We start from the raw sequence: 14703 nt of genomic DNA, 5'->3' as shown, positions 1-14703 counted from the left end.
GAACATAATAGTTTTTCTCAAAACTCCTATTGGCTGAGAGGAGCGGGTTCAACCAATGAAAAATGGAGACACTGCTTCGTAGTGGCCTCTGGTGCTTACTTACATTGAACATGGGCGGGGCTTGTGATGTTTTCTTCCGGGACGCTGCTGTCACGTCATGGCTTCACTTGATCGAGTGAAAGTGTTAGTTTTAGGAGATTCCGGTAAGTTAGTTCTCGCTTAGTACCTCTATGTGTCATGTAAAGTAGTTCTCACTTAGTACCTCTATGGATCATGTAAAGTAGTTCTCACTTAGTACCTCTATGTATCATGTAAAGTAGTTCTCACTTAGTACCTCTATGTATCATGTAAAGTAGTTCTTACTTAGTACCTCTATGTATCATGTAAAGTAGTTCTCACTTAGTACCTCTATGTATCATGTAAAGTAGTTCTCGCTTAGTACCTCTATGTATCATGTAAAGTAGTTCTCACTTAGTACCTCTATGGATCATGTAAAGTAGTTCTCACTTAGTACCTCTATGTATGATGTAAAGTAGTTCTTACTTAGTACCTCTATGGATCATGTAAAGTAGTCCTCACTTAGTACCTCTATGGATCATGAAAAGTAGTTCTCACCTAGTACCACTATGGATCATGTAAAGTAGTTCTCACTTAGTACCTCTATGTATCATGTAAAGTAGTTCTCGCTTAGTACCTCTATGTATCATGTAAAGTAGTTCTCACTTAGTACCTCTATGTATATTGTAAAGTAGTTCTCACTTAGTACCTCTATGGATCATGTAAAGTAGTTCTCGCTTCGTACCTCTATGTATCATGTAAAGTAGTTCTCACTTAGTACCTCTATGGATCATGTGAAGTAGTTCTCACTTAGTACCTCTACGTATCATGTAAAGTAGTTCTCGCTTAGTACCTCTATGTGTCATGTAAAGTAGTTCTCACTTAGTACCTCTATGGATCGTGTAAAGTAGTTCTCACTTAGTACCTCTATGTATCATGTAAAGTAGTTCTCGCTTAGTACCTCTATGTATCATGTAAAGTAGTTCTCGCTTAGTACCTCTATGTATCATGTAAAGTAGTTCTCACTTAGTACCTCTATGGATCATATAAAGTAGTTCTCACTTAGTACCTCTATGGATCATGTAAAGTAGTTCTCACTTAGAACCTCTACGTATCATGTAAAGTAGTTCTCGCTTAGTACCTCTATGTGTCATGTAAAGTAGTTCTCACTTAGTACCAGTATGGATCGTGTAAAGTAGTTCTCACTTAGTACCTCTATGTATCATGTAAAGTATTTCTCACTTAGTACCTCTATGTATGATGTAAAGTAGTTCTCACTTAGTACCTCTATGGATCATGTAAAGTAGTTCTCACTTAGTACCTCTATGGATCATGTAAAGTAGTTCTTACTTAGTACCTCTATGTATCATGTAAAGTAGTTTTCGCTTAGTACCTCTATGGATCATGTAAAGTAGTTCTCACTTAGTACCTCTATGGATCATGTAAAGTAGTTCTTACTTAGTACCTCTATGTATGATGTAAAGTAGTTCTCACTTAGTACCTCTATGTATCATGTAAAGTAGTTCTCGCTTAGTACCTCTATGGATCATGTAAAGTAGTTCTCACTTAGTACCTCTATGGATCATGTAAAGTAGTTCTCACTTAGTACCTCTATGGATCATGTAAAGTAGTTCTTGCTTAGTACCTCTATGTATCATGTAAAGTAGTTCTCACTTAGTACCACTATGGATCATGTAAAGTAGTTATCACTTAGTACCTCTATGTATGATGTAAAGTAGTTCTCACTTAGTACCTCTATGTATCATGTAAAGTAGTTCTCGCTTAGTACCTCTATGTATCATGTAAAGTAGTTCTCACTTAGTACCTCTATGTATGATGTAAAGTAGTTCTTACTTAGTACCTCTATGTATCATGTAAAGTAGTTCTCACTTAGTACCTCTATGTATCATGTAAAGTAGTTCTCGCTTAGTACCTCTATGTATCATGTAAAGTAGTTCTCACTTAGTGCCTCTATGGATCATGTAAAGTAGTTCTCACTTAGTACCTCTATGTATCATGTAAAGTAGTTCTCACTTAGTACCTCTATGGATCATGTAAAGTAGTTCTCACTTAGTACATCTATGTATCATGTAAAGTAGTCCTCACTTAGTACCTCTATGTATGATGTAAAAGTAGTTCTTACTTAGTACCTCTATGTATCATGTAAAGTAGTTCTCACTTAGTACCCCTATGTATCATGTAAAGTAGTTCTTACTTAGTACCTCTATGTATCATGTAAAGTAGTTCTCACTTAGTACCTCTATGGATCATGTAAAGTAGTTCTCACTTAGTACCTCTATGTATGATGTAAAGTAGTTCTTACTTAGTACCTCTATGGATCATGTAAAGTAGTCCTCACTTAGTACCTCTATGGATCATGTAAAGTAGTTCTCACCTAGTACCACTATGGATCATGTAAAGTAGTTCTCACTTAGTACCTCTATGTATGATGTAAAGTAGTTCTCACTTAGTCCCTCTATGTATCATGTAAAGTAGTTCTCACTTAGTACCTCTATGTATCATGTAAAGTAGTTCTCACTTAGTACCTCTATGTATCATGTAAAGTAGTTCTTACTTAGTACCTCTATGGATCATGTAAAGTAGTCCTCACTTAGTCCCTCTATGGATCATGTAAAGTAGTTCTCACCTAGTACCACTATGGATCATGTAAAGTAGTTCTCACTTAGTACCTCTATGTATCATGTAAAGTAGTTCTCACTTAGTACCCCTATGTATCATGTAAAGTAGTTCTCACTTAGTACCTCTATGTATCATGTAAAGTAGTTCTCGCTTAGTACCTCTACGTATCATGTAAAGTAGTTCTCGCTTAGTACCTCTATGTATCATGTAAAGTAGTTCTCCCTTAGTACCTCTATGTACCATGTAAAGTAGTTCTCACTTAGTACCTCTATGTATCATGTAAAGTAGTTCTCCCTTAGTGCCTCTACGTATCATGTAAAGTAGTTCTCACTTAGTACCGCTATGTACCATTTAAAGTAGTTCCCACTTAGTACCTATATGTATCATGTAAAGTAGTTCTCACTTAGTACTTCTATGTATCATGTAAAGTAGTTCTCACTTAGTACCTCTATGGATCATGTAAAGTAGTTCTCACTTAGTACCTCTCTCTATGTATGATGTAAAGTAGTTCTCACTTAGTACCTCTATGTATCATGTAAAGTAGTTCTTACTTAGTACCTCTATATATCATGTAAAGTAGTTCTCACTTAGTACCTCTATGTATGATGTAAAGTAGTTCTCACTTAGTACCTCTACGTATCATGTAAAGTAGTTCTCACTTAGTACCGCTATGTACCATTTAAAGTAGTTCTCACTTAGTACCTCTATGTATCATGTAAAGTAGTTCTCACTTAGTACTTCTATGTATCATGTAAAGTAGTTCTCACTTAGTACCTCTATGGATCATGTAAAGTAGTTCTCACTTAGTACCTCTCTCTATGTATGATGTAAAGTAGTTCTCACTTAGTACCTCTATATATCATGTAAAGTAGTTCTCACTTAGTACCTCTATGTATCATGTAAAGTAGTTCTCACTTAGTACCTCTATGTATCATGTAAAGTAGTTCTCACTTAGTACCTCTATGTATCATGTAAAGTAGTTCTCACTTAGTAACCGTGTAATACTCTTCCATATCAGTAGGTGGCAGCCGGTAGCTAATTGCTTTGTAGATGTCGGAAACAGCGGGAAGCAGCGTGCTGGTAAAAAGGTATCTAATGCTTAAACCAAAAACAAACCGAAGGTGAGTTCCCCTAAGAAAAGGCATTGAAGCTTAGGGAAAGCTATGCAGAACGAAACCAAAACTGAACTGGCTACTAAGTAAACAAAAACTGAATGCTGGACGACAGCAAAAACTTACAGTGGAACAAAGACGGCGTCCACAATGTACATCCGAACATGACATGACAATCAACAAAGTCCCCACAAAGAAGGATAAAAACAACTGAAATATTATTGATTGCTAAAACAAAGTAGATGCGAGAAATATCGCTCAAAGGAAGACAGGAAACTGCTACAGGAAAACACCAAGAAAAAAGCCACCAAAATAGGAGCGCAAGACAAGAAGTAAAACACTACACACAGGAAAACGGCAAAAAAGTCCAAATAAGTCAGGGTGTGATGTGACAGGTGGTGAAAGTACACCTACTTTGAGAGAAGAGCTATATTGATGCATGGTTGGTTATGGTTTAAAGTCGTATTTAACAATTGCGACAACGACTTTTTATTGTCAACTGAGTTTCATTTTTTAATGATTTCTGCTGGTGGTGTGCCTTCGCATTTTTTCAACGCAAAAAATGTGCCTTGGCTCACAAAAGCTTGAAAAACACCGGTGTAAACTATTGCTTGCAAAACAAAACAGCATTCAAACAAAGCCATCCATTCATTCATTTTCTACCGCAAGTCCAGCGGGGGGTGCTGGAGCCTATCTCAGCTCCAATCGAACGGAAGGCAGAGTCCACCCTGGACAAGTTGCCACCTCATCACAGGGCCAACACAGATAAACAGACAACATTCACACTCACATTCACACACTAGGGACCATTTAGTGTTCCCAGGTTACAACTGTTTACTTTATTCACGCATTGTATAAACTATTGTTTGCAAAATAAAACATAGTTTAAACAAATATTGCCAAGTAATCAAAGAGTGACATGTCCAAGTTCCACTCAACTGTACCTCACATACTCTGCATTACAGGTGTAGGAAAGTCCTCCTTAGTGCACCTTTTGTGCCAGAACCAGGTTCTAGGAAATCCATCATGGACTGTTGGCTGCTCGGTAGATGTGCGGGTAAGCCTACCTTTAGGTGTCCATGGTGTTCTTTTATTATTTCAAAGTCCTGTCCTAAAACCTGAATGTGATTGCTTGTATGTTTTCCCATAATAGGTACAAGACTACAAAGAGGGAACCCCGGATGAAAAGACTTACTACATTGAACTATGGGATATTGGGGGCTCCGTTGGCAGTGCCAGCAGTATCAAAAGCACCAGAGCTGTTTTTTACAATTCAGTCAATGGTAGCGTAACTTCTATGAGTTATCATTAAATATTGCACTTTAATATGTTTTTTCTCTTGTTATTTCAGGAATTATTTTGGTACACGATCTGACTAACAAGAAGTCCTCTCAGAACCTTTATCGCTGGTCACTCGAAGCTTTGAGCAAGGATTCTTCTCCAACAGGAGTCATTGTCTCTAATGGGTTAGCCTTCTTAAAATGAAGTGTTTGGGTTTTTTTAATTAGCTGTAAAACTGATATTGTTCTACCTTGCAGTGATTATGACCGGGAACAATTTGCTGAGAATCAAGTTCCATTGCTGCTGATTGGCACCAAGTTTGACCAGATCCCTGAGAACAAACGTGGCGACGTTCTCACCCGGACGGCCTTTTTATCCGAAGACTTTAACGCAGAGGAGATCAATCTAGTAGGTCGACCTTGTCATTTCTAAAGCCGTTATTATACAAGAAGGACCGTGCTAAAGACAGATTTAACACCGGTGCAAAATTACAAGTACACTGTTTCTTCGATTATTGCCTGAGTCACATTCCATACCTGGTAGGTGAATTACCGTGGATTTTGGATGCTATTTATTTTATTATTTGTATAAATATTGTATCTACACAGCTGTCACACATACACACACACACACACACACACACTTGTAAACCCTTCCTACGCTCTTAAAACACCCAGTGCATATTTTGACTTTTGCCATCTGTTTGAGTTTAAATGTAGTTTTTAGTCAATTTGATCATTATATTTTTTTATTTTGCTCCAGTTTCTTTTGTTTACACTTTGCAAAAAATGCTAATACCGTATTTTTCGGACTATAAGTCACAGTTTTTTCATTGTTTGGTGCGACATACACTCCGAAGCGACTTATGTGTGAAATTATTAACACATTACCTTAAAATATTAAATAATATTATTTATCTCATTTGCAGAAGAGACAAAGAAAATGTCAGCATTCGTCACACACACATCAGCAATCGTCACATACACGTCAGCCAATAAGAATTCGGCGGGGGAGGGTCATGGCTGAAGTGCATTGTGGGTCATAGAATGCTAACTGCTATATGCTACTGCCGTAGCTATTACAATGGATCATTTCATCGTTGGCGGTAACTTATAAAAACTGAGAAGGGCTGAACAAAAATGGCACCGAAAGGAAAATCATGTACTGCAGATTACAAGCTGGACGTAGTGAAATACGCAGCAAAAAACGACGAGAGGAAGCGGCGCATACCTTTTGGAGTTGGCAGAGTTGTTTAGAAGCGACATCGAGGAAGAAGATTTCATGGGATTTATGGATTAGGAGTGAGAGATAGTTTGGTAAAATATAGCATGTTCTATATGTTATAGTTTTTTGAATGACTCTTAGCATAATATGTTAGGTTAACATAACAGGCACCTTCTCAGTTGGTTATTTATGCCTCATATAACGTACACTTATTCAACCTGTTGTTCACTATTCTTTATTTTAAATTGCCTTTCAAATGTCTATTCTTGGTGTTGGGTTTTATCAAATAACTTTCCCCCAAAAATGCGACTTATACTCCAGTGCGACATATATATGTTTTTTTCCTTCTTTATTATGCATTTTCGGCAGATGCGACGTACATTCCGGAGCGACTTATAATCCGAAAAATACGGTACTTGTCATTTTCTCCCCGTCATAAAGTATTGTATGTATGTCTGTACAATTTGTTGCCACGTTCAACCCTTGATGACTCATAGTAATTGTGAAAAAAACAAAATGATATTCTGGCAAAATGTACTCTCTAACACAGGGGTGCCCATTACGTCGATCGCGAGCTACCAGTCGACCGCGGGGGGTGTGTCAGTCGATCTCCAGCCAGGCTTTTAAAAAAAATAGACCTAAAAATTAGTGATCATCAATCTTCACCAAGACGTCACTTAAATGACATTCACGGTACCGGAGGGTCTTGTGAGATGGCGCTGGCTGCTGCAAGATCATTATTATGAAAATATGACCGAGAGGAAGGCCAGAAACACTTTTTATTTCAACAGACTCTCGCGCCGTACCTTCCATCAAAACTCTAAAGGCTGACTACACATTTCCTATCTTCACAATAAAAGCCCTGCTTCATGCTGCCTGCGCTAACTAAATACAGAGTCTCGGAAAACTGGCGTGCACAAGCGATCCCTCAGAAAGCTGGCGTGCACATCACTTGTGCACGCCAGCTTTCCGAGACTCTTATTTTGTTAGCGCAGGCAGCATGAAGCAGGGCTTTTATTGTGAAGGTAGGAAATGTGCAGTCGGCCTTTAGAGTTTTGACGGAAGGGACGGCGCGAAAGTCTGTTGAAATAAAAAGTGTTTCTCGCCTTCCTCTCTGTCATTTTTTCATAATAATGAACTGGCAGCAGCCAGCGTCATTTCACAAGACCCTCGGGTGCCGTGAATGTCAATCAAGCAAGCTACGGAATTTGCCGCCAATGTTTTTCTTGTAAAGTGTATGGAAGCTGGATGAATTAGATGCCAAAAACCAACCACTTTCATGTGGTATTGTACAGAAAGGACAACTTTTTTTCTCCTCCATTTGAAAATGTGGGCGTTATCATCATTACTGTCTGATTCCAATCAATGCAAGTCATCAGAATCAGGTAATACACCAACTTATATTCTTGTCTTTGTGAAAGAATGCTTGTATTATCATTAAACACATTTAACTTGTTTACAAAAATGTCTCTTTCATAAATAAATATAAATGATATATATAAATGAGGTAGATCCCCTCGAGTTGGTCAATTGAAAAGTAGCTCGCCTGCAGAAAAAGTGTGGGCACCCCTGCTCTAAGAGATTGAATCATTGTATCCGTATTTGCAGGACAAAAATCAAGATGCATGATTTTTTCATAATTTTGTGTTTCTAGGATTGCACCAATCTCAGATACTTGGCTGCAGGAACGTCCAATGCTGTGAAACTTAGCAGATTCTTTGACAAGGTAAGAATCAGAGTGTTTTTAATTGGAATAGATTATTTGTATGTTTTTCTTCAGCCTCTTTTAACGAAACACAATATATGCTACAGCATTTTGAACATACGCAATGTTTGAAGCAAAAAAATTGATTGGAAGAAATAGAATAGTGTTTTACTATTAATCTAATGCGTCACATTGTGTTTTTTGTAACAATAGCATAATCAGACTCCGAATCGAATCGTCGAATCTTCCACTTTTTAAAGACAGCCCTGCCGATCAGTGTCTTTTATCTGATCAGGGGCGTCCAAACTGAAAAAAGAAAAATGAGTCGCGGGCCAAAAACAGACACATCTATTTTAAGATAATGACACCTTTCTTTTTGTTTCATTGTACCCCAAATGAACTTTTTCAACTGTGACAATTGCTGCTGTCTTCAAATGTTCATAATGTAAGTGATGTCATCTCCCAACAGGTGATCGAGAAAAGATACTTCACAAGAGACTCAAGTCAGGTGAGTTTAGCATCTCATGTTCTTGCCCATTCAGATAGACTCAAATATATTTTTCAAAGCATTTATTTGTTTTTTTCCAAATGCATATGTAATACATCAATACACTGTACATTTCAAACCATCTGCAGATGACAGGCTTCACGGACCGAAGGCGCTTCAACTTCAAGAGTTTGCACTATGACTGACTAACTGAACTCGGTCTGTGGTTTTGACGTTCCACCGCCGGACTTTCACTTTCATTTTTTCTTCGCTTGACTCGGGAACATCTTTTACAGCGGCCCACTAAGGTTTAAATATGATAAAACATATGAGGAATGAAGGAAATCAACATAAACAATATGGCAAAAGGAGATGAGGGTCCATGAATCCAACACACCAGCATCATATCCTTTCACTTATTAACACTATAAAATATTGTTTACATCAATGTAGTATATATAATATATATTTTATGAATAACCCTTTTGAATTTATATATATATATATATATATTGTGCGTGGATATATATTTATATATACACATATACATTATATATATATATATGTGTGTGTGTATGTATATATATACCAGTGTGTGTGTGTGTGTATATATATATATATATATATATATACACATTATATGTACACTTATATATATATACTGTATATATATATATATATATATATATATATATATATATATATATATATATATATATATATATAGATATACATACATATATATATATATATATAGATATACATATATATATTATACACCCACAGTATAGCTCAAAAACATTCATACCCAAATATTGAGTGAAACTAAATTTGTATTTGTTGAATATGTGTTTTTTATCTGAAAATTACATAAAAAAAGTGGTTAGTTGTTGTGTGAAGAAAAGGAAAAAAAAACAATAAAATTGAACAACTTTAAGTATTTAAAAAATATATTTTGACGAACTGCATTTGTAGAATTTGCCATAGTCTTATGATTGACCCAGATATTACTGAGGTCATCTTCGCATTTACAAAAAGTGAGTAATTAACTTGAAAAACAAATATGTGTACAACTCCAAAAAAACTATCATGTTGCTTCTGTTGTCAGACAAACAAAACAGACCTACGTCAGAGGGGGTCTTCGATGGGGGAGGGGGGCGGGGGGGGGGCTGCCTGCTGAGAAAAGCAATAGGTGCTTTTATGTCAGACAACGTATTTTTGCCCGACACTTTTATGAACAATAATATTGAGAGGGGTTTGATTATTTGCCAGATTTAGTGAAAAATAAAGTTGGCGACACTGATTATTCCTGCTCCATCTTCTTATTCTCTGGCAGACCAGGGGCCTTGTGTATTGTGTGTTTAAACATAAACCTTTTAGAATTGTTTAGGGTTTTTTTCCAAAACATAACTCTGCTTTACATGCCAGCCTGTCAGCCAAGTGAATCAAATGTGTGCTTAGCTCAAACTACAACATTCTCCTCCATCACTTCCTTAATCCAGGGCAGGAAGGGGTGGATTTTCATGAAGACGTGTGGATACCTGCGATCACTGCAGTCATTTTTGTAGGTGAAAACCGTTATTCCCACAGGCTTGGTGTTGTAGATTAACGGACCCCCAGAGTCTCCCTTAAAAAAGGAGCATAAAGTCATTTCATACCTGTTACTCGTTTCATAAACATGCTTTGTCTACATTGTGATTACCTGGCAAACCCCTCCCCACTTGTCGGGCTTGGTGCATGTCATGAGATCACTCTCAAAGTGGTATTGCCAGATCTTTTTGCACTCAAAGCTGAACTGGATCTTCTCGGTGGTCTCCATTAGTACAGGGGACATCTTTGACTTCTTTGAGGTCTGGCCCCAGCCAGCAACCATGCATCTGATGTTTGCAGGGGTCTTCCCTGCCTTCTTGGGTAGTCCCATCGGCTTGACATACCTGTTGAGTGTGGCCTTAGGTTTCAACTGGAAGAAAGCAGAGTGGTCTTCTAACTTGGCACGGAAATTGGTATTTGTAGCGTCTGAGTTTAGGTATGAGATACTGAACCAGATCTCACATTGTTCTGTTTACCTTCAGTAGCATAATGTCATATTGGTACTTTCCGCGGTATTTGGGATGAGGATGGTACTCAGCCACTTGGATGTGTTGCTGGCTTTTCTCCTTCTTGGTGATGTCATGTGCTCCCAGTACAACCGTCATGGTCTGATCGCTGGCAAGGGTAGAAAAACAAATCACATTTAACTGCCCCTTAAACATAAACAAACACACTGCAGGGGGTTATTCAAGTAATCTGTTTTGGGGGACACATTTACAAAAAGCTAAGGACCGCAGGGCCGGACTCCTCCCTTAATTATTAGGGACCGATGTCCTTTTGGGACAGAGGACCCTATTTAATTTTAAAAGGTTTTATTATTATTATTATTCTTTATTATTATACCGCTGCCTCTTTGAGCTGTAATTTGACCTCCTTAACATGCTTCAAAACTCACCAAATTTGACACACACATCAGTACTGGCAAAAATTGCGATATAATCAAAAAACCAAACCCCAAAATTCAAAATTGCGCTCTAGCGCCCCCTAGGAAGAAAACACAGACAAACTGTCTGAAACTTCCAGTAGGAATGTCGTAGAAACATGAAACAAAAACCACTACGTAGGTCTTAGTTAGACCTATATTTCATCCACTGAGACCCCCCCGGCTAAAATCCCACTTCAATACAAAAGTTGGCTAAAAAAATGACGCTTTTTTTCAAACATTATGTCCTCTGAGGACATTTGTCGTTTCGGCTTCAAATAAACAAGAGGAGAGATTGAACCCTTCCGATTAAAAGTTAAAGAAAGAGTTTTAATTACTACCCCGGTTTGGATTTTATGTGCCCACAAAGAACCATTGCGCTGCTGCTGTTGTCACAAAATTGTGGCTTTCTGCTCAAACTGTAGGACTGTCATACACACAGGAAACAAAAACCTCAATATAGGTCTCACTGAGACCTATATTCCATACACTGACCGCCCCCAACTAAAATCACCAGGAAGTTTGCTATTTCCACTTCAATACAACAACTGCATTACATTCACCATGCATTAGAGTCTCAAAATGGCGGCACCAAGGCGTCCTTAAAAAATGCTGAAGCCACTTTACAACTGTTATTACTATGAGACTTTTTCTCTGTGTAATAATCCATCCATCCATCTTCTACCGCTTATCTGGGCTTGGGTCGCAGGAGCAGCAGCCAAAGCGGTCCCGTCCATCGCTGCTTGCAGCTTTAATTATTTTTATTTTGTATTCTCTAGAGAACCAGCATCCTCTACAGGAGACCTTTTGATCTATTTGTTTTTTTAGAGTTACAGTAGCACTCTGCTGTTTTCAAGGACCTTTTATAAAAAAAATGACTGCGGCCTAGTTTTTTTTTGTTTTTAAAATCTGATGCAAAGCTGTGATGTGTTTTTAACTGAACTCGCAGGCCACCAGTTGATCAACTCAAATTACGAAAAAGGGAGGACCTATAATTGAACCGTGAGGAACACCTACTAAAAGTTTGCATACACTTGTAAAGAATATAATGCCACGGCCGTCTTGAGTTTCCAATAATTTCTACAACTCTTATTTTGTTGTGATAGAGTGATTTATTGTGGGTCTACGGAAAATGTGACCAAATTTGCTGGGTCAGCAGTATACATACAGCAATGTTAATATTTGGTTACATGTCCTCTGGCAAGTTTCACTGCAATAAGTCGCTTTTGGTGGCCCATTGCCAACTATTCTGCAATGTGTTGGTGCCATTAAATTTTAAGTTAATGGATATTTGCAAAAAACAAAAAATATTCTCTGTTTCAACATTAATATCTTGTCTTTGCAGTCTATTCTTTGAAAAGGATTCGCAAATCATTGTATTCTGTTTGTATTTACCATTTACACAACGTGCCAACTTCACTGGTTTGGGTTTTGTATTTTACAAACCCTGCTTCCATATGAGTTGGGAAATTCTGTTAGATGTAAATATAAACAGAATACAATGATTTGCAAATCATTTCCAACCCATATTCAGTTGAATATGCTACAAAGACAACATATTTGATGTTCAAACTGATAAACCTTTTTTTTTTGCAAATAATCATTAACTTTAGAATTTGATGCCAGCAACACGTGACAAAGAAGTGGGGAAAGGTGGCAATAAATACTGATAAAGTTGAGGAATGCTCATCAAACACTTATTTGGAACATCCCACAGGTGTGCAGGCTAATTGGGAACAGGTGGGTGCCATTATTGGATATAAGAACAGCTTCCCAAAAAATGCTCAGTCTTTCACAAGAAAGGATGGGGCGAGGTACACCCCTTTGTCCACAACTGTGTGAGCAAATAGTCAAACAGTTTAAGAACAACGTTTCTCAAAGTGCAATTGCAAGAAATTTAGGGATTTCAACATCTACGGTCCATAATATTATCAAAAGGTTCAGAGAATCTGGAGAAATTACTCCACGTAAGCGGCATGGCCGGAAACCAACACTGAATGACCGTGACCTTCTATCCCTCAGACGGCACTGTATCAAAAACCGACATCAATCTCTAAAGGATATCACCACATGGGCTAAGGAACACTTCAGAAAACCCCTTTACTAAATACAGTTTGTCGTTACATCTGTAAGTGCAAGTTAAAGCTCTACTATGCAAAGCGAAAGCCATTTATCAACAACATCCAGAAACGCCGCCAACTTCTCTGGGCCCGAGATCATCTAAGATGGACTGATGCAAAATGGAATAGTGTTTTGTGGTCTGACGAGTCCACATTTCGAATTATTTTTTGGAAATATTCGACATTGTGTCATCTGGACCAAAGGGGACGCGAACCATCCAGACTGTTATTGATGCAAAGTTCAAAAGCCAGCATCTGTGATGTATGGGGGTGTATTAGTTCCCAAGGCATGGGTAACTTACACATCTGTGAAGGCCCCATTAATGCTGAAAGGTACATACAGGTTTTGGAACAACATATGCTGCCATCTAAGTGCCGTCTTTTTCATGAACGCCCCTGCTTATTTTAGCAAGACAATGCCAAGCCACATTCAGCACGTGTTACAACAGCGTGGCTTTGTAAAAAAAGAGTGCGGGTACTTTCCTGGCCCGCCTGCAGTCCATACCTGTCTCCCATCGAAAATGTGTGGCGCAGTATAAAATACGACAGCGGAGACCCCGGACTGTTGAACGACTGAAACTCTACATAAAACAAGAATTGGAAAGAATTCCACTTTCAAAGCTTCAACAGTTAGTTTCCTTAGTTCCCAAACGTTTATTGAGTGTTGTTAAAAGAAAAGGTGATGTAACACAGTGGTGAACATGCCCTTTCCCAACTACTTTGGCATGTGTTGCAACCATGAGATTCTAAGTTGATTATTATTTGCAAAAAAAAATAAAGTTTATGAGTTTGAACATCAAATATGTTGTCTTTGTAGTGCATTCAACTGAATATGGGTTGAAAAGGATTTGCAAATCACTGTATTTCGTTTATATTTACATCTAACACAAATTCCCAACTCATATGGAAACGGGGTTTGTAAAATAATCTGGAAAACCGTAACGGCACAAGGGAAAATGTTTACAGCACAAACAAAATCGTTTTATGTGAATATTTGCGATGATAAGGGGGCCAACTTCACACAAGGTTTTGTTTTCTGTGTGTGTTCCAACTTCCTCCCACACTGAAATCATGTCTGTTAGTCTGTTGGGTCTAAGAGATATCAAGACCAAAACATTACACACATCTAGTTCCTACGTCGAGTTGGAAAATAAAATAATGGACTTTTAAGAACGTAATTGGTTTCAAGAAATCTTGATAGGAAGAAAGTTGGTCTTTGCCCAGGTGTTCCTGTACACAAACTCACACTTTGCAATGGCCTGCAGTCAGAACAAAGTCCTCACGAATTAGTATCCCGCCACACACGTGCTCTCCTTGGACCTGCAGAGATGCCATGTAGGGTTTGGAATGAGGCTTTGAAACCTTTCCGCCCACAATGCCGCAACCTGTCGCCTCTTGACGGCAAGAAAAAATTCAAAGACGATTAGATTCTTCATAGAGGAATCTACGGTTATTGTAGAGAATGTCTTGTTTTACCTGCAAACCAGGAGAACATGTGAAGGGCAGCTATGGTGCAGAGTATGTGCATCTTGATTGTAGTCCAAGTCCAACTGAGGTGACTGATC

General features: G+C 38.0%; 2 protein-coding genes across 2 annotated transcripts; one reads left to right on the top strand and one right to left on the bottom strand.

The window, feature by feature from the left end:
- Positions 1-105: 105 nt before the first annotated feature.
- On the top strand, positions 106-8877 carry rabl3 (RAB, member of RAS oncogene family-like 3). Its single transcript, XM_061919429.1, has 8 exons — positions 106-203; positions 4775-4866; positions 4963-5092; positions 5161-5275; positions 5348-5498; positions 7969-8040; positions 8489-8527; positions 8656-8877. The coding sequence occupies exons 1-8, from the start codon at positions 158-160 to the stop codon at positions 8710-8712; spliced, it is 702 nt and encodes a 233-aa protein (XP_061775413.1). The 5' UTR covers positions 106-157; the 3' UTR covers positions 8713-8877.
- A 495-nt stretch (positions 8878-9372) lies between these two features.
- On the bottom strand, positions 9373-14703 carry LOC133564165 (granzyme B(G,H)-like). The gene is made up of 5 exons (XM_061918308.1): positions 14615-14703; positions 14385-14532; positions 10573-10711; positions 10209-10466; positions 9373-10133 (listed from the first exon to the last, which is right to left on the bottom strand). The coding sequence occupies exons 1-5, from the start codon at positions 14664-14666 to the stop codon at positions 9969-9971; spliced, it is 762 nt and encodes a 253-aa protein (XP_061774292.1). The 5' UTR covers positions 14667-14703; the 3' UTR covers positions 9373-9968.

The sequence above is a fragment of the Nerophis ophidion genome, linkage group LG13 (assembly GCF_033978795.1).
Source record: "Nerophis ophidion isolate RoL-2023_Sa linkage group LG13, RoL_Noph_v1.0, whole genome shotgun sequence".
Classification (NCBI taxonomy): Eukaryota; Metazoa; Chordata; class Actinopteri; order Syngnathiformes; family Syngnathidae; genus Nerophis; species Nerophis ophidion.
The sequence above is the reverse complement of the archived record's forward strand: the minus strand, read 5'-3'. Positions and strand labels throughout refer to the sequence as shown.

What these genes read in the sequence shown, in the direction of transcription:
- rabl3 (XM_061919429.1), top strand. Translation starts at nt 158, where the DNA reads ATGGCTTCACTTGATCGAGTGAAAGTGTTAGTTTTAGGAGATTCCG. An exon ending in GCTGCTCGGTAGATGTGCGG is followed by an intron (nt 4,867 to 4,962) that starts GTAAGCCTACCT and finishes TTCCCATAATAG; the next exon opens with GTACAAGACTACAAAGAGGG. An exon ending in TCACAAGAGACTCAAGTCAG is followed by an intron (nt 8,528 to 8,655) that starts GTGAGTTTAGCA and finishes AACCATCTGCAG; the next exon opens with ATGACAGGCTTCACGGACCG.
- LOC133564165 (XM_061918308.1), bottom strand. Translation starts at nt 14,666, where the DNA reads ATGCACATACTCTGCACCATAGCTGCCCTTCACATGTTCTCCTGGTTT. An exon ending in ACTGCAGGCCATTGCAAAGT is followed by an intron (nt 10,712 to 14,384) that starts GTGAGTTTGTGT and finishes TACCCTTGCCAG; the next exon opens with CGATCAGACCATGACGGTTG. An exon ending in ATGACATTATGCTACTGAAG is followed by an intron (nt 10,467 to 10,572) that starts GTAAACAGAACA and finishes GCTTTCTTCCAG; the next exon opens with TTGAAACCTAAGGCCACACT.